Source organism: Coenobita brevimanus, chromosome 76 (assembly GCF_032717465.1).
Source record: "Coenobita brevimanus isolate Jiangsu-jjx chromosome 76, ASM3271746v2, whole genome shotgun sequence".
In the NCBI taxonomy this organism is placed as follows: Eukaryota; Metazoa; Arthropoda; class Malacostraca; order Decapoda; family Coenobitidae; genus Coenobita; species Coenobita brevimanus.
Genome location: NC_137029.1, coordinates 22,745,219 through 22,767,334, shown reverse-complemented (window position 1 = coordinate 22,767,334; position 22,116 = coordinate 22,745,219). Strand labels below are relative to the sequence as shown.

Sequence of the window (22,116 nt, the reverse complement as noted above, 5' to 3'; positions counted from 1 at the left end):
GCGTCACTTTCAGGACGCTTGGGAGCAAGGGATCATACCGCGGGGCGTCACTTTTGTGATTCTGTGTTATTTTGAATTCGCCCGGGCTTTCAGATGGTGGCTTGTATCATCTATCAGTACTGCCAGTGTCCAACACTAGTCAGCACTCCTAATCTCATCTGTACTCCCATCCATTGTTGACAATTTAGCCATTTCTCCCCGTTCTTGACTCCCCTCCATTACCCTCTCCTATCGCCTGTCTGGCCGCACTACGTTAAGTAAATCTTCCCTGGAATTTTCCACTGATTTCATCCATTGAAGTAGCCCTATGCCCTATTCTTATACTAAATAATATATACAAAAAAGAAATAAGGTAAGTGAGAGTGCAATACACCTGAAATTGGCTAATTATCACCTGACAACACCTCACGTGCACTCGTTCGCTAATTTTCGCTGTTTATTTCCCCTTGAAATATGCCGTATAATCTATTCTCGTAATAAAAATGTATATAAGAAAGGAAGGGAGAAGCCTAAGTGATATTTACATTCACCTGGAACTACCTAATTTATAATGTATTGTCTAGATTGCCTGCCAGTCATTTCATAGCTATATATTAGCAGCTCTCATGAGGCTGACAGTGGCAGTAATGCATTTTCCCTAGGTAGGCCACCCCGGCCCACCATTATCAGTTTACTGTCATCTTTCAAGGTGAAAGTACGTCGGATTCGCGCCTGCTAACTACCGCCGTGTTTTAGCCCCATGCAAAGGGCCCTGTGACCTCTACCCCCTACTAAACCTCGTGTGGAAAGAGGTAAAGGGCTGACAATTGATAGAGAGTGACTATGATCTTTCTGGTGAGTAAAACAGTGCAAGTGGAATTGTAAATACAGTAATGTGTAAATAATGTATAAACAGCAAGTGAAAGCAATGAATGTAAATATAAGTGAACAGTGGAAAATAGTTTTATAAGTTACTGCAAGTGACTGCCTAACACAGTGTAAATAAAAAAGAAATGTAAATAATGTAAATAAAATAGAGAACGTAAATAGAAATGTAAATGAGTAGTATTATAAGAATATGAGTATATATACTAGGAGTAATGAAAGTGAAAGTTTCACTCGAGCATGTATGAATACAGTACCCTCACGTCCAACATGGTAATATTGTCATGCATGGGTCCCGTGTTGGACCAAAAACGTGTTGGACAAACAACAGAGCTTATGGGGAAAAATGAATTATGTCAGCAAGCCTAGGAAAAGTCACCCTAAATACCTACCATATACCTATACATATATTGGTACTACTGTAATTATAATAAATGGTGCTGTACTATGAATGATATCTAACCTTTTAGGATAGTGTTGGTGGGCTTGCTGGGAATGGAAAGTGGTATTCGAGGCTGTAGGTAGTCCTACTGGGTCCCCGGAGTATGGCTGCTGGCGTCACTAGCGGGTAATGGCTGCTGCTCCTCCTCAACCTCCCTCATAAATCCTTTGAAATTCCTCTCCCTTTTCTTCTTCCTCTCGATGATTTCTAGCTTGGTGGCCTGAGAGAGGTACCGCTGCTTCTTGGGGTTCTCAGAAGGCTTCCTAGGCATCGTGAGCAGGATAAAATGCCAATGCAAGGGCAGAAAATGCATCGAGAAAAAAAGCACCTTCCAATGTGAATTATGCGACTGAGTGGCACTGTGGTGGGAGAAATTTGAACAAAACAAATTTGAACAAAACATCACGTGAGAGCAGAAGTATTTTTGATTGGGCGACATCACGATCACGTCACGATAGCGGGTGGGGGAGGCAACTTGATCAGAAGTTTTGATTGGCTGTCAGCATCACAGGAATGTCCAGTATGACCATGGTGGACCGGGGGTGATCGTGCTAGAGGCGAACTCTGCGGATTTCGCCCACTTCTCGGAGCTCTGTGCGTGTTATGCTAATGCACCCATGTTACAGTAATTAAATTGTATTAAATCGTACTAATTTTTTGCTGTCCATGCTAGACGCGAATCGTGCTGGACAAACGCGTGTTGGACGTGAGGGTACTGTACTATGAGTTATGAGAGTGAAGGTGAAAGTGACATTCACTCTCAACGCTAGTATACAGGACGAGAAAGTGAATGCTACGTATTTTACTGATAGAGAAATTGAATGCCTACAGTGACAATAAACTACGATACTATTACTGAAGGAAACTTATGGATAAAGACTGTAGATATATATAAATGTTACCGGTATATAGTAATAGAAATATAAACCGTGAGTGTTTTTATGAATAATAAATGACAGAACACCAGCGGCGAACGATGTCAAGTGGGAAGGTCATACGCCCTCGTAATTTTCATTGCTTTCACGTATTTTTTTTTGGAGTATGGATTCCAAACTATTTGAAAATCATAGAATATTGTTTCTGGTGATAATATCACCAGATGGAGAGAACACTTTAAGGAATTGTTGAACGTAGAGGATGGAAGTAATGCGAGTATAAGTCGCTGGGGAATGGCTGGGAGAAGGAGGGAGGTGAGAAGACAGGAAGAAATCAGTAGGATAGAAGCTGTGGAAGCAATGAAGAAAGTTAAATCGGGGAAAGCCCCAGGAATTGATGGAGTGTGTGGTGAAAGGCTGAAGCATGGGGGAGAGATAGTAGTAGAATGGATGTGGAAGATGTGCAGATTGGCCTGGGAGGAAGGTAGAGTCCCGGAGGATTGGAAGTCAGGTATAATTATTCCCTTGTACAAAGGAAAAGGGGCAAAAGAAGTGTGTGGTAATCATAGGGGCATTTTTCTTTTTAGTATAATAGGAAAAGTGTATGGTAGGATACTTAAAGACAGAGTTAGAGAAAGAACAGAGAAATTAGTTGGAGAAGAACAGGGAGGCTTTAGGAAGGGAAGAGGTTGTGTAGATCAGATATTCATTCTTAGATCTTTAGTGGAAAAGTTTCTAGAAAAGGGAAAGAAGTTGTATGCGGCTTTCATGGATTTGGAGAAAGCATATGACAGGGTGGATAGACAAGGATTGGGGAAAGTGTTAAGAATATATGGAGTGGATGGGAAGTTGCTGAATGCTGTGAAGAGTATGTACGATGGTGCGAAGGCTGCAGTGCGTGTGGATGGTGAACTAAGTGAATTTTTCTCTTTGAAAGTTGGTTTGAAACAGGGATGTGTCATGTCTTCATGGTTGTTCAATCTGTACATGGATGGGGTAATAAAAGAGGTACAAGGTAGGGTAGTGGATGTTGGAGTGGCCCTGGTGAGAGAGGATAGTGTTTGGAAACTCCCTGTACTGTTGTTTGCAGATGATACTGTGTTGTTGAGTGAAGACGAAGGGGAGCTGCAAGGCTTGGTGGATGAGTTTGAGAGAGTGTGTAAGAAACGGAATCTAAAGGTGAATGTAGGGAAGAGTAAAGTGATGGTCTTTGAGAGAGGTGAAGTTAGTGAATGTACAGCGAGGTTGGATGGTGAGGAATTGGAAAATGTGAGTACGTTTAAGTACTTGGGTATTGTGATGAGTAAGGATGGAGGTTTGGAGGGTGAAGTGCTTGAAAGGGTACAGCAGGGAAGAAAGGTTGCTGGTTCTTTGAAAGCAGTGATAATAAACAGGGAAGTGAGCATGGAAGTGAAAAAGTTACTACATGACACTATTGTGATACCAACTCTAACGAACGGAAGTGAAGCTTGGACATTGTTGGAAGGACACAAGTCAAGAGTGAGAGCAGTGGAAATGAGTTATTTAAGAGGAGCCTGTGGAGTCACGTGGAGAGACAGGCTGACGAATGAGGATATAAAGGAGCGTTGTGGTGTGGATGTGGATGTGATAGGAAGCGTATGAGGAACACACTGAGGTGGTTTGGCCATGTGGAGAGGATGGAGGGTGAAAGACTGACGAAGAGAGTGTATGTGAGTGAGGTGCAGGGGGGAAGAGGGAGGAGGAGGCCGAGGATGAGATGGAGGGATGGGGTGGAGAGATGTATGAGAGAGGGGGGTATGAGTTGGGAGCGGGGCAGTGAAATGGCGGGGGACAGGGCGACTTGGAGGCGATTTGTTTGTGGCCACCCCAAACGGGATTGAGGCGTCTGGCAATAGATAGATAGATAGATAGATAGATAATATCAGGCTGTGGTAATCATATTACGGGTTGTCGGGAAGTGTAAAGTGGAGACTTCGTTACCCAACTTCAGAGGTCTCCACAAGTCCTACGGTACTTGACGAAGGCTCAACAAACACCCCAGGAGAAAGCTGAAGATATGTGCCATAAGCATATGTGATTTTAATATTCTAGGAGTAATAACTGATTTTTGGCAAATATTTTTAGAGAGTCTATCGGAGCCTGAATATGCCCGCGGGACACGCAAGACAGAGCAAAACAAGCCCGTGGTTAAGGGGTTAAATGGAAATTTCCAGAAATAAACAATTTATAAGTTTTATATTGCACGTTGGTGGTAGGTGATGGCGACCATCATCCACTCACTTGATGTAGTGCTGCCTAATATTTCCTTAGCCTTTTTCATTCTTTTTCTGTGCCTGCCTTCCTCTCTTCCTATTTCTCCCATCTTTCCTGTCACTCTTATTGCTTTTCTTTCCTTTACAGGTGGCTTTACATGGAGTGACAAGCCAAATGTTTTTCTGTAAGCCAAGAAACCATTTACAGCGCTGGGTGGTAACCATATAACCAAACCATACGTGCTTCCTATGTGTTAACAAGTGGGTTGGTGGAGGATTAGTGCCCCTCTCTGTAAAACAAATAACTCAAAGACAAATGGCCACCCCTGATGGGATTATGGTGTCTGGCAATAGATAGATAGAAATTGCACACCCTTATGAGTAGCATAATGCAATCCCGCGCCATCCCACTCCGTCCTACCTGAGATGTGAATCATCCCCTTGTCTAGCATATTCACGCTGTACAGTACTGATATTTTATCAGTTGCAGAGGATTAGTGAACTCTTCAGCAGACCTGCCCTAACCCTTTCCAGGGCAGTGTATTGGTGCTCAACTCAGTCACCACTTAGTGCACTACCAGCTACCTGTTGCCATAGAGCACAGTTTTGTTTGTAATTTATCAAAATACTGTATTTCATTGCTGATTATTACCGTAGTACTGTATTGACAAATTTTTCTTTAACGGATTCTAAAACATGGTAAGTTTCAGTCCTAACATTAACCCGTGGATTGCGAGCCACTGCTCAGGCTGGGTACTGGGTAGCGTCGCATTGCGAGCCACAGCTCAGGCTGTGCCGGCTGTGCATCACCGTAAACATTTCGACCCCTATGCAAACTTATGCATGGCACTATGCAAAGATGGAGAGAGAGAGATTTTTTTCTTCTCACCTGATAATGCCCTGGATATTTATTTTTAAGTTTATGATAATTTTTTTTTTTTTTTTCACTACTCCTGTGTATAAACTTACACATGGCCCTACGCAAAGACGGAGAGAAAGAAAGAATATTTTTTTTTCACCAGATTATGCCCAGGATGTTCATCTTCAAGTTTATAATAAAAAAAAAATAAAAATTTCCTTCGTTTTTTGCGCACCACGGGGTGTGATAAAAATGGTAATTGCACAATCCACAGGTTAATAAATTCATAAATTACAAAGACGGTTGTGAACAACACTGGCTTCGTCTGGCAGACAAGGCACTTTTGTGGCTACCATAGCACCCCCCCCCCCAGCCTTGCCATACATCACAGCGGTGTGGCGGTCCACCACAATAAACTGGATGTCATAATGCATAAGCTTTTCATTCCATTATTAAACACAAAGATGTTTGCTGGTCATAACTGCTGGGCAGTACTTTGCCATAAATATGACCAAAATAACTGAAGGAGTGATAAGCCTGTCATTTTACTTGTGTAAAAAAAAAAACGTATATGCTACCTGCTCGTTAGTCAATAACCATCTCGGTTGTCAGATCAACTGTCGCAGTATTGCAGTGCTTGTGTTCAAGTAACCCTTATTTTACTTAATAATGGCCCCAAAGTGGAAGAGTAGTGATGCTGGCAATTCGGATATGCCAAAGAGAACCCATAAAGTGCTTCCTATAGCCCATCCCGTCCGGGTGACGTGCATACATGTCCTCCTGGGGCCATCCGGGGGTCGTGTATACATGATCTAGTAATTCGCGCCGTTGTTTGAATATTCAGCTGATTATTTTTACCACCTGCACCCGCTGGCAACCCTCCCGCATGCATCCCAGTCACACTTCAGTTGCCTACGTACCTCCATGATGGATAGACCTATGCAAATCCATATTCCTGTATCCGAACCCTCGTCTGACCACCCGTGCTCACCGACTTCAACACCAATGAAGTCCAAAAGCCCTCGGAGGAAAAGCCTAAGTGATAGTGCGATAGGGAGGGAGTTAGATATGCTTTTATCGCCGATTGTGAGTGGGGAAAGTGACTCCTTCTCTGAGGAACCAGATTTAGCGATGCTGAATATGGAAAAAATACGGATCAGAGGGGGAGAGTGACCATGAATTCTCCACTGTGTGGCAACATTTTCCGTCTGCAAGATCATCAGCCTTTTTTGATGATTAAGGATCAGATGTAGTTGATGATCCTGCAGAGGGTGATATACGCACAGTGGAGAAAGTGGCAGGGAGGTAGAGAGTGAAGGAAGCAAGGAGGCTGGCGGGAGTAGAAAACACCACAGGCTGAGCACTGGGCACGAGAGCGGCCTAGGATGGAATTTTCCACCCATACACCATCACCACCACTTTCACCCACACGGCCTGCATCACTTGAATAATCACCACGTGCCTCACCACGCTGGCCTGCATCACTACGTGCCTCACCACGCCGGCCTGCCTCACCATGTGGTGCGCCATGCCGACCTGCCTCACTTCAGGCCTCACCACGTGCCTCACCACGCTGGCCTGCATCACAACAGGCCTCACCATGCTGGCCTGCATCACTACGGGCCTCACCATGTGTCTCACCATGTGTCTCACCTCGCCAGCTTGCCTCATCACGTTGTGCGCCATGCCAGCCTGCCTTGCCACTTGGCATTTTGCCACAACCTGGCCCATCTGGTTATGTTGGTGCAGGTGCACGCCAGCAGGCACGTGCCTGCCAATACCTTTCAGCAATGCCATCACCACCACAATCACCATTACCAGTATCATCACCTGCATCATCTAATGGTTAGTTTGTGAAATCGCCACCACGACACCATGGTAGGGGCCGTGGCAGGGCATGGGGTAGGCCACGTGCACGGCAGACATGACAGGAGCCAAGGACAGGTAGGTTAGAAACTTTGTATGGGAGGAAGGGACGGGGTTTCAGCCTAAAGTGCCTGTGTTTGATGACACAAATGCAGGTGTGCATCCAGAATTTCCCTGCAACAGAGTTTCTTCTGCCTTGGACTTCTTCCTTGCTTTTTTCACAACAGTAGTGGTGGAGTTCATTGTGAAAGAAGTGAACAGTTTCAGGGATTTCAGCTGCAATTGGGCTGAAACCTTGCACCTGAGAGAGAGTGCGAAAATGAAGGAATGGACTGCAACGAGTGCTAGCGAAATGTATGTCTGGCTAGCATTGACGGTGTTGATGCCTCATGTCAGAAAACATAACATACACGATTATTGGCTCGTGGACGATATTGCTGTGACGCCGGTATTCGGTAAGTATATGCCACGTGACTGATATCTTGACATCCTGGGGTACTTGCATTTTTCCACGAATATGGGCCCACATTTGAATGATAGGCTGTGGAAAATTCGCTCAATTCTGGAGATGATGAAGGAAAAACTTCAATCTTTTTTCAGGCCATTTTGGAAGGTTATGATTGACAAAACGCTTGTTTTGTTCAGGGGACATCTTGCCATCATTCAGTACATTCCATCAAAGAGACATCATTTTGGAATAAAGTTCTTTGTATTGCATGATTGAAAGACTGGATACATGCGTGATTTCAATGTGTATACAATGAGTGATGCAGTGTTGTCAAAGGACTTTCCCCATAGATTCCTTGGCTCTGCGGTCAAGAAATTAATGGACAGGTACTTCGGTGGCAACCACATCCTTTACACTGATAATTATTACACAGCACCTAGTCTTGCAAAGTACCTGCAAGAACACCAAGTTGGATTGTGTGGCACTGTCCGTGCAAAGAGGAAACATCGGCCATCCTTTCCCAAAGGCACCGTGAAGGGGGAGTGCAGGACCTTGCAATCAAGTAAACTCCTGGCAATTCACTGGCATGATAAGAAAAAGGTGAATGCCCTCACCACAGTCCACAAAGGTTGATCGACACAGACAAGTTGGTAGAAGAACAAGGCAGCCAGTGTTCAAGCCTGATGCTGTTATCAACTATAATGTGAACATGCAACTCATCGATAAATCAATTATGCAGATCGGCACAATCGACTGTCTGAGGAGGTTTTAAGTGGTATAAGAAGGCATACCTACCTGTACTGGACATCTGTGAACTGAATGCCATGATTCTGTACATGGATGTTACACAGAACAGCACATCCCTCGGACAGTTCGAGAAGGATGTAATTTACGGCCTTCTGGAGAGGTATGAACAGGTAACTCCTTCCGTGAAATGTAGGCACAGTGTACAGCAACTGCCTGACCTCCTGCAGTGCAGGGACTAGCTCAGCAGGCATTTCATGGAAATACTACCTCGCACACCTGCAGGCAAAGAAGCCTTCCGACGTTGCTATGCTTGCGCCAATTCATCGCGCCGACCACAGCAACACCATATGATGAGGTGGTGGTGTGCTGAATGTGAAGTGGCACTGTCTACTGACTGTTTCTTTGATTTCCACGCAAAGACCGAATGGTAGGAATCTGGGTGTTATGAATAAGTTAGTTTTGTACATACTGGTATGTCGTTTTTTGTTGAAATAGAAAATATGATTTCACTGCTCTGTGTATATTTATGTGAATATTGGAGGCAGAAAGTATGTTTCATGATAAACTTGCAGCCTTATTTTATTTGGAAAACATTTGTTTATGCATATTTCTTATGATGAAAAAGTATATATAACTCAAAGGAATGAGAAAGTCATAGTGGTAAGTACTGTATTTCCGTTTATGGTACTTGGTTCACTTTTTTTTTTTTTGTAGTAGTATTTGTAGTGGTGGTAGTATGTGTTGTAGGTGTGATAGTAATAGTAGTAGATGTGGTAGTTGGAATAGTAGTAATTGTGGTACTGGTAGTAGTACTTGTTGTAGTGGTAGCTGTAGTTATAGTAGTAGTTGTTGTAGTGATAGTTGTTCTTGTACTGCCAAACATACGTTTGTGTGTGTGTGTGTGTGTGTGTGTGAGAGAGAGAGAGAGAGAGAGCGCACGAGTGTCTGTCTGTAACGAGGAAAGAGACAAGCAGCCTGAGTTCAAGGTTGTTGCTACTGTGAACGGCCTTCATTCACCCAGTACGACTGATTATGTAAAAATATTCATGGAAATAGTGTTTGTTGTGGATTTTGGTCTCCTGGAAGTGTCATCGAAGTGATATCAGTGTGGTGGGCTGTAAGCCTTTGTTGTGTCGCCAAACCTCCGCCATGCATATGGACACTGGCAATAATTTGGTGTTATGGTTACCACCCAGCATAGTAAATAGTTTCCTGGTGTACAGGAAACCATTTGGCTTGTCACTCAGTGTAGAGTCACCCATAGGCAGGAGGAGGAGGACTGAATGAAGGAAAGAAAGACAAAAGAGGGAGTGTAAAGTTACCTGTAGGCAGAGGGAAGAGGAAAGAATGAAGGAAAGAAAGACAGAAGAGGAAGGAAGGAAAGGAGGGAGGAGAGGAAAGGGCAGACACCCAAGAGCAGCACTACATCGAGTGAGTGGATGGTGAGCCCTGAAAAAATCATATATTTCCCTTATAATATGGTTGTGGAACAATTCAGTAATGGTGCTGACTATTAGATCTGTTACCTCTTCCTCTCCATGCCACCCTAAAATATTCACATGCACATACCTAAACAGAGGATGACCAAACATTCCAGAGACCATACAGAAGTAGGAAGGACTCCCTAGTGCTGCAGAAGCTGCCTCTAACTTAAAAAACTAAGACTGGGGATGGAGTTCCCATTTGCTACAGAGGTGGAGTACTTTTGACATCTTAGATCTGCACCAGTTGGTTGAAATTGCTTTTCTATCTTAAAGCACTTGGTGATGGTTGCAGCTATCCCTGAGCTATTTTCTTACTCTCCCTATCTGCACTTGACGGACCATCTGATGCCATCAACTTGAAGTCAAAGGATTGATGAGTAATATGAAACCTTATTTGTTATAATTGGTTAAGTATTAAAAGAGATATGATGGTTTAAAGATAGATGATTTTGCCTATGTTTGTAGGGAATGCCCGGCTGTGGGGAGCGATCACGACAACATCTGCCGGACGAGAGGGGTTAAGTGTATACAGTAATCCCCCTGTTATCCAGGTGGTCATTACCCAGACAAATATCCATTATCTGGATGCTGTGATCTGGCTGTTCGAAGCCATTATTCGTATATTTTTCCATTTATCCAGACAAAATGCATGCGTCCAGGTGGAAATTATGGCTGCGTGAACATTTTTGCACCCGGCCAAGCAGGAATATCCCAGTGGTGTCGCCTTGTCTGGCTGGGTAGTTCACCCAGTGTCAGCTAGAGACCCCCTCAGTCGATCTTAGTTCCCTTGCAGTGACAGAGTAGTGAACAGCTCCTCTCGGACAGTTGTCATGGCGGTGCACATGGTAGTTTTTGTGGTTGTTTCCTACCTGTTTCAGGCCATGATATTCCTTGCATGCCTCTTCGTAGGGTGTGATGATGGCTCCTTCATCAGGAAAAAGGAAGAGGGCAGTGTGGACTCTGGAGAAGCGGAAGATCCTGGGTAAGATTGATGCGGGATGGTCGAATCGTGATTGTTGATATTGATTTTATTTTAGCTTACTGTACTCTGCCATGATTTTATCCTATTTTACCATGATTTTATTCCATTTTCCCATTACGTTTTGTGTGCCCACTGCATTGTTCTGTGTAACTGTTTTTTCATGTTTTCATGTCACTGCAGGGAATGGCCCTGTAGTGGTGATTGCATGTCTGTGGTTGATAGGTCTGCTTGACCATGGTAATTTCGTGGCTGTGGTTTATAGGTCTGGTTGACCAGATAGTTTTAAACAACAGGAACAAGTGTTGTACAATGTACTGTAGTGGCCTTTTACACTGGCATTCAAAGTTAGGTTATGTACAAAGGGGGACCAGGGGAGAAGTCCATTATCCAGACACGCTATTACCTGGACTTGCCTCTGGCTCTGTTATGTCGGATAAGGGAGGGATTGCTATATTTAGGGTTCGGTACTATCTGCGGGTTTCAGATATCCACTGGGGGTCATGGAATGTATACACCACAGGTAAGAGGGGATTACTGAACAGCCATACCCTCAGCTTTAAAATTCCTGTATGTAATATAGGGTTCTGTATGCTTATTACTGATTTCCATTCTTTATTCTCTGTCACTTCCAATAGGTGTGGACACTGCAAGCGACTGAGTCCAACATGGGAAGATTTAGGTCAGAAATACAACACTGATGAAGGTGCAGTGGCAGTGGGGAAAGTGGACTGTACACAGCACTCAGCACTATGTTCTGACCATGATGTTACTGGCTATCCTACGTGAGCATGTCACTCTTACTATGCATACTGGTATATATATATCATAGTATTATAACAGTACAGTATTATATTGTCATAAAGTAGTTTATAGTATTAATATAAAGTTGGATTTTTTTTTCCTCATGTTCATAGCTGTTTGACATGCAAAATTTGCATTAATAATTGTTCTTGCTTGTAATTGTATCATTGTTTATGTGAGCCTTCGTTGAATTCAGTTGCCATCCCCAGACTGAAATTGTTTGGGAAGAGTGAGGGAGGAGTGAGGTACCGCGGCCCACGTGATCTTGCCTCACTAGAACGATTCATTGCTGAGCAGTTGGGCACAGATGTGGTGAGTTTGAGTGTGGATCTGCAAATGCAAATCAAGAACTTCTTGCTATATTTCATATGTATGCTAATGCAGAACACTGTCCACTTGAAATTTATTCAAATGATACACATGTTCTCGCTAATGGCGTAGGAGATGAGTGGGAAGAAATAAATTCTGACTTTGGAGTAAGTTTGATGTGCAGCTCAAAATTACTGATCTGTGCTGATAAATGAGGTTTATGTTGAAGAACTTGCATTGGAGTTTAATGTTGAAGTTATAATTTTATTCCACATATTGAGTAAATAATTTAAAACTTTAACATGCTTTCTAGTGGCTGATTGCCATAGTCTAGTCCAAATTTTTTTTTTAGCTAAGGATAAAAAGTGGATAATTGGGTTAGGATGATTATGAGTGTTTGTACCCTTTTCCAGGTTGGGGATGAAGTACCAGTGCCTGAGCCAAAGACTGGCTTGGTGGAGCACACAGAAGCCACATTCAAGGCCAGTGTGCCCAAGGGAAAACATTTTATCAAGTTCTATGCCCCGTGGTGTGGTCATTGTCAGGTGAAGAATTGTACAGCTATTTTTTTCAGTGCTATATTATTTAGCTTTAACCCTTTTGATACCGTTCAGTGCAGTGGCTTTGCATCCAGCCACAGCCAAATGCTTAGCGACTTTCTGTTTTCCTACTTGGATCTCACACAGCGAGCACCTCTTTCCCATGCCCTCTCCCCCTCCTTCTTTAAGCACAAAGGCTATTGGCATATCCAGGGAGTGTTGAAACCAAGGAAAGCATTGCTGGGTGGTCCTCCTTCTGGCCTGAGAGCAAAGGCAGGTGTCCAAAAGAGAAGAGGGAAAAGTTTTTACAATGGAAATAATCATATATTTCCCCTATACTGTATTAAAGTTATGGAAGCATTCATTGATGGTGGTAACCATAAGCTCTATCACCTCATTCTCCCCATGCCACCCTAAATTTTTCACATGCACATACCTAAACAAAGGGATGCAGGTGCCCAAAGGAAGGAAGGAAAGTTTTTTCATTCATTCATTCATCATCTAATCCAGTGTTGTCTCATGAGGAGCATAGGAGCCCGGGGCTGGGCAAATTGGTCCTGACATTTAAGATGAGAATGACCAGCCTCACTCATCCCTTAGTTGCATTATGTGAGCAACAAACCCCAACCACTCCTTGGATATAAACCTGCACCAGCTTAATCTGATTGGAGCACCTTTGTTACCCACTAAACCACCAGGTGCCATAATTTGGTGTTATGGTTACCACCCAGCATAGTAAATGGTTTCCTGGTGTACAGGAAACCATTTGGCTTGTCACTCAGTGTAGAGTCACCCATAGGCAGGAGGAGGAGGAATGAATGAAAGAAAGAAAGACAAAAGAGGGAGTGTAAAGTTACCTGTAGGCAGAGGGAAGAGGAAAGAATGAAGGAGAGAAAGACAGAAGAGGAAGGAAGGAAAGGAGGGAGGAGAGGAAAGGGCAGACACCCGAGAGCAGCACTACATCGAGTGAGTGGATGGTGAGCGCTGAAAAAATCATATATTTCCCTTATAATATGGTTGTGGAACAATTCAGTAATGGTGCTGACTATTAGATCTGTTACCTCTTCCTCTCCATGCCACCCTAAAATATTCACATGCACATACCTAAACAGAGGATGACCAAACATTCCAGAGACCATACAGAAGTAGGAAGGACTCCCTAGTGCTGCAGAAGCTGCCTCTAACTTAAAAAACTAAGACTGGGGATGGAGTTCCCATTTGCTGCAGAGGTGGAGTACTTTTGACATCTTAGATCTACACCAGTTGGTTGAAATTGCTTTTCTATCTTAAAGCACTTGGTGATGGTTGCAGCTATCCCTGAGCAATTTTCTGGGAGGGTACATCCACCAGACTTCATTCTGGGGAAAAAAATCAGCTTCTGGCAATGATAAAGCTTTTCACTCCTAATAGACTGTACCTGGAAAGAATGGTTTGCACTTCAAACTCGTGCTGCATACAATAATTGTAAAGTGAAGAACACTTCCTCTTGATTTATGGCTGTGGTAAGATGAGTTCCTCAATCTTATTGTGTATGTGTACAGCAGAAGAGTATAAAAGCTGGATAATGATTGTAATGTACCAGGACTCGTTTTATTTTTAATCGTTTTTAAAGGCTCCAACATGCTTGCATGCATCGGCCTTGGTCACCTAATGGTGGCTGTCCATGCTGCAGGATCTATTGCAGCCTCCCTGTTCAGTCCCTTAACCCTGAGGTCACACTTAATGACCTCGTCCCATGTCTTTTTCGGTCTACCCCTCACAGCCCCACTCCCAACATTAACACTTCTCACCTTCCTCACCCAGTTATCATCCCCCGTCCTTTCCACGTGCCCAAACCATCTCAATCTACCTCTCCTCATCACAACACCAGTACACTCCAGTCTCATCTTACCTCTCAGCTCTTCCATCGTAAACCTAGCCCCCCAAGCCCTTGCACACATAGACACACTGCACATCCACCTAATCATTGTCATTTCTGTACGTCTGAGCCTGCAAATATCCTCATCCTTTACTGCCCAGGTCTCACTACCATACAGCATTACACTTTAACACATGCTGCATACAAAGACCCCTTAGCACGTAGAGAGAGTCCTCTCAATGTCAGGAGAGGCAAGAGCTCCCTGAACTTCGTCCAACCACTTCTCACCCTAGCCACAGAGCTAGTTGCAGCCCCACCTCCAGCACACATCTCCCAAATAACAAAACTCTTCCACACGCTCAAGAGATTCACTAGCAAGTTCAATCCTTTCATGCCTGAGTCTCCACCTGCACTCCCTGGCATGCCATACACATAAAATCAGCATTATCTCGCAGTCTACCTCTGATACCACTACATCTCTTGTGCACCCATTTATCACGAACACCGCACAAGATGGAATTACTTCCCACGCCCTTATGGCAAACTGCACATGCCCACTTTCCCTCGTCTTTGACAGTACCGCCACCAACTCTGGATATCATCACTTTTGTTTTATCTGCATTTACCCTTAAGCCCTTGTGCCCCATACCATCTCTCCATTCCTAAACCTTTCCTCTGCCTCCCTTTCGTTCTTTGCAGTCAACACCAAATTATCAGCATATAACATCTCCCATGGGAGTCTGTTTCTGAAGTCACGTGAGAGGGCTTCAAGTACCATGATAAACAACATGGGACTCGAAACTGACCCCTGATGCACACCAACGTTCAAGGAAGACTAATTACTCAAATCTCCATTCACTATTTCCTGGGTGCGAGCACCCACATACATAGCCATAATCACCCTGACCAGCCACTTCTCCAAGCCAAGCTTTCTCATTGCCCACTTCACCACCTCTCAAGGGACTCTGTCAAAGGCCTTTTCCAAATCAACAAAAACAAATACAGATCCCTTTTCTTAACCAATATATTTTTCTGAAGCAGTCGAACAATGAATATGGCATCAGTGGTCCCCCTACCTGGCATAAACCCAAACTGCATCTCATCAATATTCACTCTTTCTCTAATCATACCTTCTAAAACTCTCTCCATAATCATAACTCTCTCCATTACCTTCATTATCTGATCTAAAAGCTTTATACCTCTATAATTTCCTCTTTCCAGGGCATCACCCTTCCCTTTATACACATTTACAATTACACTTTTCAGCTAATCATCTGGGACAACACACTCATAAATAATCCTATTTATCAGGTCAGTGACTAACCTCACCCCTATATCTCTTGAGGCCTTCAACATTTCGGCAGTCAACCCAGACACACCTGCTGCCTTCCCCACCTTCATCCTGCCTATTGCCTCACTCACAGTAGCAGCATCAATCAAAGGCCAAGGGCCAAACACTGGATCTGCTGGCTCCAAACCCAGTCAAACTCCTCATTCAACAACCGGCCATAATGCTTTCTCCATGCATCTTTAATATCCTCACTGTTCACCACTACCCTTCCTTCATCATTCTTCACACACTGCTCACCTATAATATCCCGATTATCCCTCTTCATTTGATTTGCCACCTAAATATAATATTTTTCCTTTCCCCACAATTTAGGTTATCAAGTAAAAGTCTCTGTGACTCAGACTTTGCTCTGTATACCTCTCTTCCAGCCCTATGCTTGGCAGCCAAGTATTCCTCTTTGCTACCACCCTTCTTCCATTCCTGGAAAAGCCTTCTTTTCTCCTTAACTGCAGCTTCTACATCCTCATCCCACCACCAAGTTACTTTATGTCTTGGTGGTCCTCTTGTCCAACCGCATATTACATCAGTAAGTCTCAAGAGATTGTTCTTGAGGGCTCTGTACTAATCATTAACGCCTCTGTCCACGGCTCCCTGTTCAGCCACCTCCCTCCTCATCTCGCTGTAGAAGGCATCCCTTACTACTTGGTTTTCCAGCTTCCATATTTTCCTCCTAGGTACATAAGTCCTCTTTTTCATCACTCATTCTTTAAGCACCATATCACAGATCAGTAGTTTGTGCTGCTGCACACACTCCTCACCTCCTGTAACTTTAACATGTAATGTACCAGGACTGAATAGAAAAATATTTTTATAAATACAGTAATCCCTCTAATATCCAGACGCCCAATATCCGAACATCCCCACTAACCGAACCTTATCGTCCTGGGATCAAACATTCCCAAAATGGTCCGAAAATCCAAAAAAATTGGAAAAAAAATCGATTTTTTGCCGTCCGTAATTTGAACTTGCCGCGCGCGCCGCGTGAGAGCATTGTTTTGGTTCGTCATTCCTCCGACGTCCGATAGAGCGCCGCTGCATCCTCCCCACTTCCCGCCTGTCTCTCACCGCGACAAGACCTACGCTCTTCGCCATGGCTGCCCACGTGCTCGCTTTTGTGGTGGTGCCGTACTTGCTGCAAGGCCTCCTGCTGCTCTCTGCCCTACTCTTAGTGTGTGTGATGATGGCCCCGCCTCCTGAGAAAAGGAAGAGAGTGGTGTTGACTCTGGAGAAGAAACGGGAGATATTGGAGAAGGTTGATGCGGGTTGGTCTTCCTCTCGCATTCTCCGCGAGTTCAACCTGGCCCGGTCGACTTTGTTTGATATCAAGCGTTCCCGAGACAAGCTCATGCAGTACACGGCTGACTTCTCGTCGAGAAGCAAACGCAACGTGGAGAGGAAGGTTATGTTACCCCCAAGTATGCAGAGATCGACCGCTCCACGTTGATTTGGTATCGACAGCAACGTGCAGCTGGTGTGATGGTACGTGGAACGGAGCTGAAGGCTGCTGCTGAGAAGTTTGCAAGGCTTCACGACGCCCTAGACTTCAAGGCATCCGAGGGTTGGCTCTTCGCGTTCAAGTTGCGACATGGCCTTACTAACCGTAAAGCACATGGCGAAGCATTGGACGCTAACGAGGATGGAGTGGACGAGTTTCGGCACAAGGTGAAAGGCTTGATCGACAGGGAGGGCCTCACTCTCGGTCAAGTCTATAACGCTGACGAAACTGGCCTATTCTATCGCTCGGTGCCAACGAACACTCTCGCCGATGAGACGGAGAAGCGTGTACCTGGCCGCAAGCTTTCTAAGGAACGGATATCTGCTTTGTGTTGTGCCAATGCTAACGGCATGCACCGGCTTAAGCCCGTTATTGTTGGCCGTGCAAAGCAGCCTCGGTGCCTTCGTGGGGTGATGGATGTCCTTCCTGTCGTATGGTACCATTCTTTGAAAGCATGGTTCACAGCTGTGATTTTCAAAGACTGGTTTCACCATCACTTCATCAAGGAGGTCATACATTACCAGACGAAGACACTGGGAATTCCTCGCGACCAGGTAAAGTTCTCTCCTTCTCCTCGACAATGCACCTGCCCACCCGTGCGACAAGGACTTGGTTGCTGAGAATGGCCGTATTAGGTGCATGTTTCTGCCACCTAATACGACTGCTCTCATTCAACCAATGGACCAAGGAGTGATCGTGGCAACAAAGTGCCTGTACCGTCGGAAGTTCCTGGACGAGGTGATGGTGGTTCTCGAGGACGAGGACGAGCGCAGGGAAGGACGTGACACTCGAGGCAAGCGGACTTTGGAAAACCTTCGCCGCTACAACATCAAGTCTGCGCTGTACAACTGGGCTAGTGCATGGAAGGAAGTCCCTGTGAAAACTCTTGAAAATGGTTGGTCTCGTCTGCTTCTCGGAACAGATGTGGAGTACGATTTCCTAGGGTTTGACGTGGATGACTTCCATGCACGGCTGCGTACGCACGGCGACGATGTTGATGTGGACGATGTTCGTGAGTGGTTGGACGACGACGAGGGCGATCCTGGGTATCAGACGTTGTCTGATATCGAGATCGCATCTTCGGTTGCTGGTGTCAGTCCCGAACTTGAAGATTCCGACGACGAAAGGCGATGATGATGCAGACGCCGCCCAGCAGGACACTACTCCAGCCATCCCCAAGCTGAGCGCACCCGGGAACATCGAGAGTTCGTCCTAGACTACCAGGAACACCCGGACTGCGACAGGGAGATGGGGCCCTTGGGACTCGTGGAGGAAGTGCGTGCTTTCCGGCAGCGCATCATCAATCGCCAGAATCGTCGGTCCTTGCGTCCAGTCAACGATTGACAGTTTTTTCAGGCCCGTGACCCCGCTGTGCCAAGCCCTGGTTCCACTCCGTTGCCTCCCAAGACAGGCCCTCATGCTCCGAGCCACAGCCCAGCACATCAGCTACAGTGGAGTCACCGCTCGACGTGAGTTTGCGGCTGTCTTCAGAGTCTTCTGTAGGTCGGTACGCCATCACCACTACCCACCGATGCACCCCTTGGACGCCTGCCAGTGATACTCTCGGGCTCTGACAGTGAATAAACAGCAAGAACTTCTCCACTAGACCACACGGGAATTTTGAGTGTTGTGCAGTGAAAAAAACGGTGTGTTGTGTTAAGGTTTTCAAGTTGGGAGAAAAGACTAAGTAGAAAAGAAATTTAACGTAACTAACCTTCTTTGTTTTGGCTTTGGAAACTTAAAAAACTTGGGAAAAGTTAATGTGCAACACTTAAATTTAATGGAACATTATTTGGACTAAAGTGAACACTGTGAAAAGAACGGACTTCTGTGTGTTAGTGACTAAGTTCAGTGCAAGACTTCAGGGAAGAGTGTAGTGCAAGTGCTTCAGGAAATCGTTCTTACTGTCAGAGTCCGAGAGGAGGCGGTTATTCATCGAGGTGGCCAGGGACTTGCTGTAAGTAGCCAAAATGTTTCATGTTGTACTATTTTCCATACTATATTTACCAGAATGTTTCATGTTGTATTTTTTCCCATACTATACTTACCAGAAAGTGTCATACTGTACTTCTTTCCATACTAAACTTACCTCATGCATGTGCAGTAGGAATGTGTTTTTCAGAGTTCGGTTAGGTTCGGTTAGGTTAGGTTCGGTTAGAGTCCATAAGTACCAGAATGTTTATTAATGTATGAACATACTTCTAAACCCACATTTTATGTGTCTATTGCATTTATTTCAGTCATTTATGTGCCTTATTGGTGTGATTTGGGTGTTAAATAGGTGCTATGCATGTCCGGAGGGAGTTGTATAGGTGTTTCTCTGTGTTAGGGTCCGTAAGTACAAGTCCATAAGCTGGGGCCCAATATCCGGACAAAACCAATATCCGAACCTACCAATGGCTCTATTGATCCGGATATTGGAGTGATTACTGTACACCAGTTCAATGCCGAGAATTAAAGGTGAATGACATGTTTCATTTATTTAGAATGCAGTATATTGTACTGTACACAATAATAAAAACATGCTTCAGGCTTACAGTTTCAGAGATTCATAACATAAAATTATTCTTATTTGACTCTAGGGATGCTTCATATTGAATTAAAAAGTATTTTTAACTGAATACAGAAAAGGTTTTACCATAGTACAGTAAGCATCCTGTCAGTGAAATAAGTTCCAGTGCTTTACAAGAGAACATATATCATGCTCTATTTCAGGTTTTTATTATCATCTTCTTAAAATATTTTGTTATCCCTTACAGAGACTGGCACCTGCATGGCAGGCTCTTGCAGCATCATTTGAGCATGATGCCTCTGTTACCATTGGGAAGGTAGACTGCACACAGTTCAAGGCACTTTGTGATGAGAATGAAGTTAAGGGCTACCCAACACTACTATGGTTCTCAGATGGCAAGAAGGTCAGACTTGGCAGCAAATAAATACTGTAGTGAATGATAGTATTGTACTGATGTGATAAGATGAAGAGGCCTTTGTATTGGCCGTTTTGGGCTGTCAGAGCACATTTTGGCCAGCTAACAGCTGGACAGATGGAAAACATTCAGCACTGACATCAGCATGAAAAAGGTTCTGTCATACGTTGTATGGCCATTTGTCAAACATAGAACACACATTTTGCCGATCATTCTGTCTATTGCCAGACTCCTAAACCCTTTCACAGTTTTCACACATGTTTGGTTTGTATAATCTACTTACCCTCCCTCATGGTTTTCACATGCATTTAGACGCGTATGAACCACTGGATGAAAAAACACAAGAAAGAAAAGGCGTAAATTCTTCTTTCATACGCATTATAGGCACGTATGTCTGGCTATGGTGTGCGTGACTGTAAACACGTGTCTTGCTGGTGCAAGTTGGAAGTGACAATCTTTTACTTTTAGTGGCTTATATACAGTATTACAATAAATCTAGCTTTGACTGGGACCAGAAAATAGAACTACAGCAAATTTTCATGTAACAATGCAAAATAAGTCAAACAGAAGAGTGGTGAAAGAGGTATATCTGAGTGAATTTGAAGGAGGGAGGAGGCGAGGTAGGCCAAGAAGGTGGAGGGATATGATGGATGAGTGTATGAGGAAGAGAGGTATGGAAGTTGGTGAGGCGTGGGGACTGACATGAGATCGATCTGACTGGATGGATGTTGTGAGAAGAAGTGCTTGATCAGTGATTTGGCACCCCTTTTTAACGTGAAGGCATTCAGTTTGAAGCTGTCAGATACATTTATGTGAAGCTACAGAATGTGGTGAAAGTTTCTTGGCATATCGGATAGAGGCAGGATTCGGGGGGCTTGTAATGATGAATGAATGGAAGCGTGGCCCATTGTATTAGGCAAACTCGGTCTGTCTGGACGTTGATACACCTCACTCTGTCCTAGGGTGGGAAAGGAGGTCAGGATGATGATGGTGATGATGATATTTTACTTTCTCAAAAGGTTCTAATGTCTTCATGAATGAATGCAGTATAGTACTGTACTCACATGCTTAAATTTATACGTTTACAAATTTACAGGCTGAGAACAAAAGAAAGCTACATGTTGTGGCTTTCCAGTGCAACAAAAGAATAATTAGGATATGTATTAGGGCCCATTCTGTAACAAAAGTATTAACCACACTTTCAGCACGGGGAAAATGTCGTGTTGGGCTGAAACCAGTAGGGGTGTGCGGGCCAGGTTTCCTGAGAGGGTTAATCACGTACCGGTAAGAGGTGGCCACGAACAAATGGCCTTCATGTCATCCGGTCCCCCACCGTATTACTGCCCTGCTCCCAGCTCACACCCCCCTCACTCATACACCTCTCCACTCCATCCCTTCATCTCACCCTTGGCCTTCCCCTCCCTCTTCCCCCTTCCACCCCACTTACGTACGCTGTCCTTGTTAGTCTCTCGCTGTCCATCCTCTCCACATTGCCAAACCACCTCAGTGTATTTATCATAAAGCTTTCTGTCACATTCACACCATGATGCTCCTTCACTTCATTTGTCAGTCTGTCACTCCATGTAACTCCACATGCTTCTTTCAAATAACTCATTTCCGCAGCTCTCACTCTCGACTTGTGTCCTTCCAACAAGGTCCAAGCTTCACTTCCATACATTAGAGTTGGTATAACAATACTGTCATACATCAACTTTTTTACTTCCATGCACACTTCCCTGTTTCTCTTCCATCCATCCATCATCCAATCCTACATTGCCCCATGAGGAGCGTAGGGCTAGGCATATTGGTCCTGACATTTAAGATGAGAGTGACCAGTCTCATTCATCCCTGAGTGGCATTACGTGAGCATTAAACTGCAACCATCCCTTGGATATAAACCAGTGTTGTAGTCAAGACCAGGCACCTCGAGACCAAGACCAAGACCAGACCCTCTGAGACCAAGACCAGATCCTCCGAGACCAAGGTCAAGACCAGACCCTCCGAGACCAAAACCAAGACCAAGACAAGGCATATA

The 22,116-nt window shown here is 44.5% G+C and overlaps 1 protein-coding gene across 1 annotated transcript in view; it reads left to right on the top strand.

Moving 5' to 3' along the window:
* The window catches only part of prtp (thioredoxin domain-containing protein pretaporter), a 58,460-nt gene that overhangs the window by 11,680 nt on the left and 24,664 nt on the right, over positions 1-22,116 (top strand). Inside the window, exons 2-5 of the mRNA XM_080278925.1 lie at positions 11,437-11,583; positions 11,812-11,914; positions 12,325-12,456; positions 19,914-20,069. Of these exons, the coding sequence (XP_080135051.1) occupies positions 11,437-11,583; positions 11,812-11,914; positions 12,325-12,456; positions 19,914-20,069 (538 nt within the window). The remainder of the gene's footprint in view (positions 1-11,436; positions 11,584-11,811; positions 11,915-12,324; positions 12,457-19,913; positions 20,070-22,116) is intronic.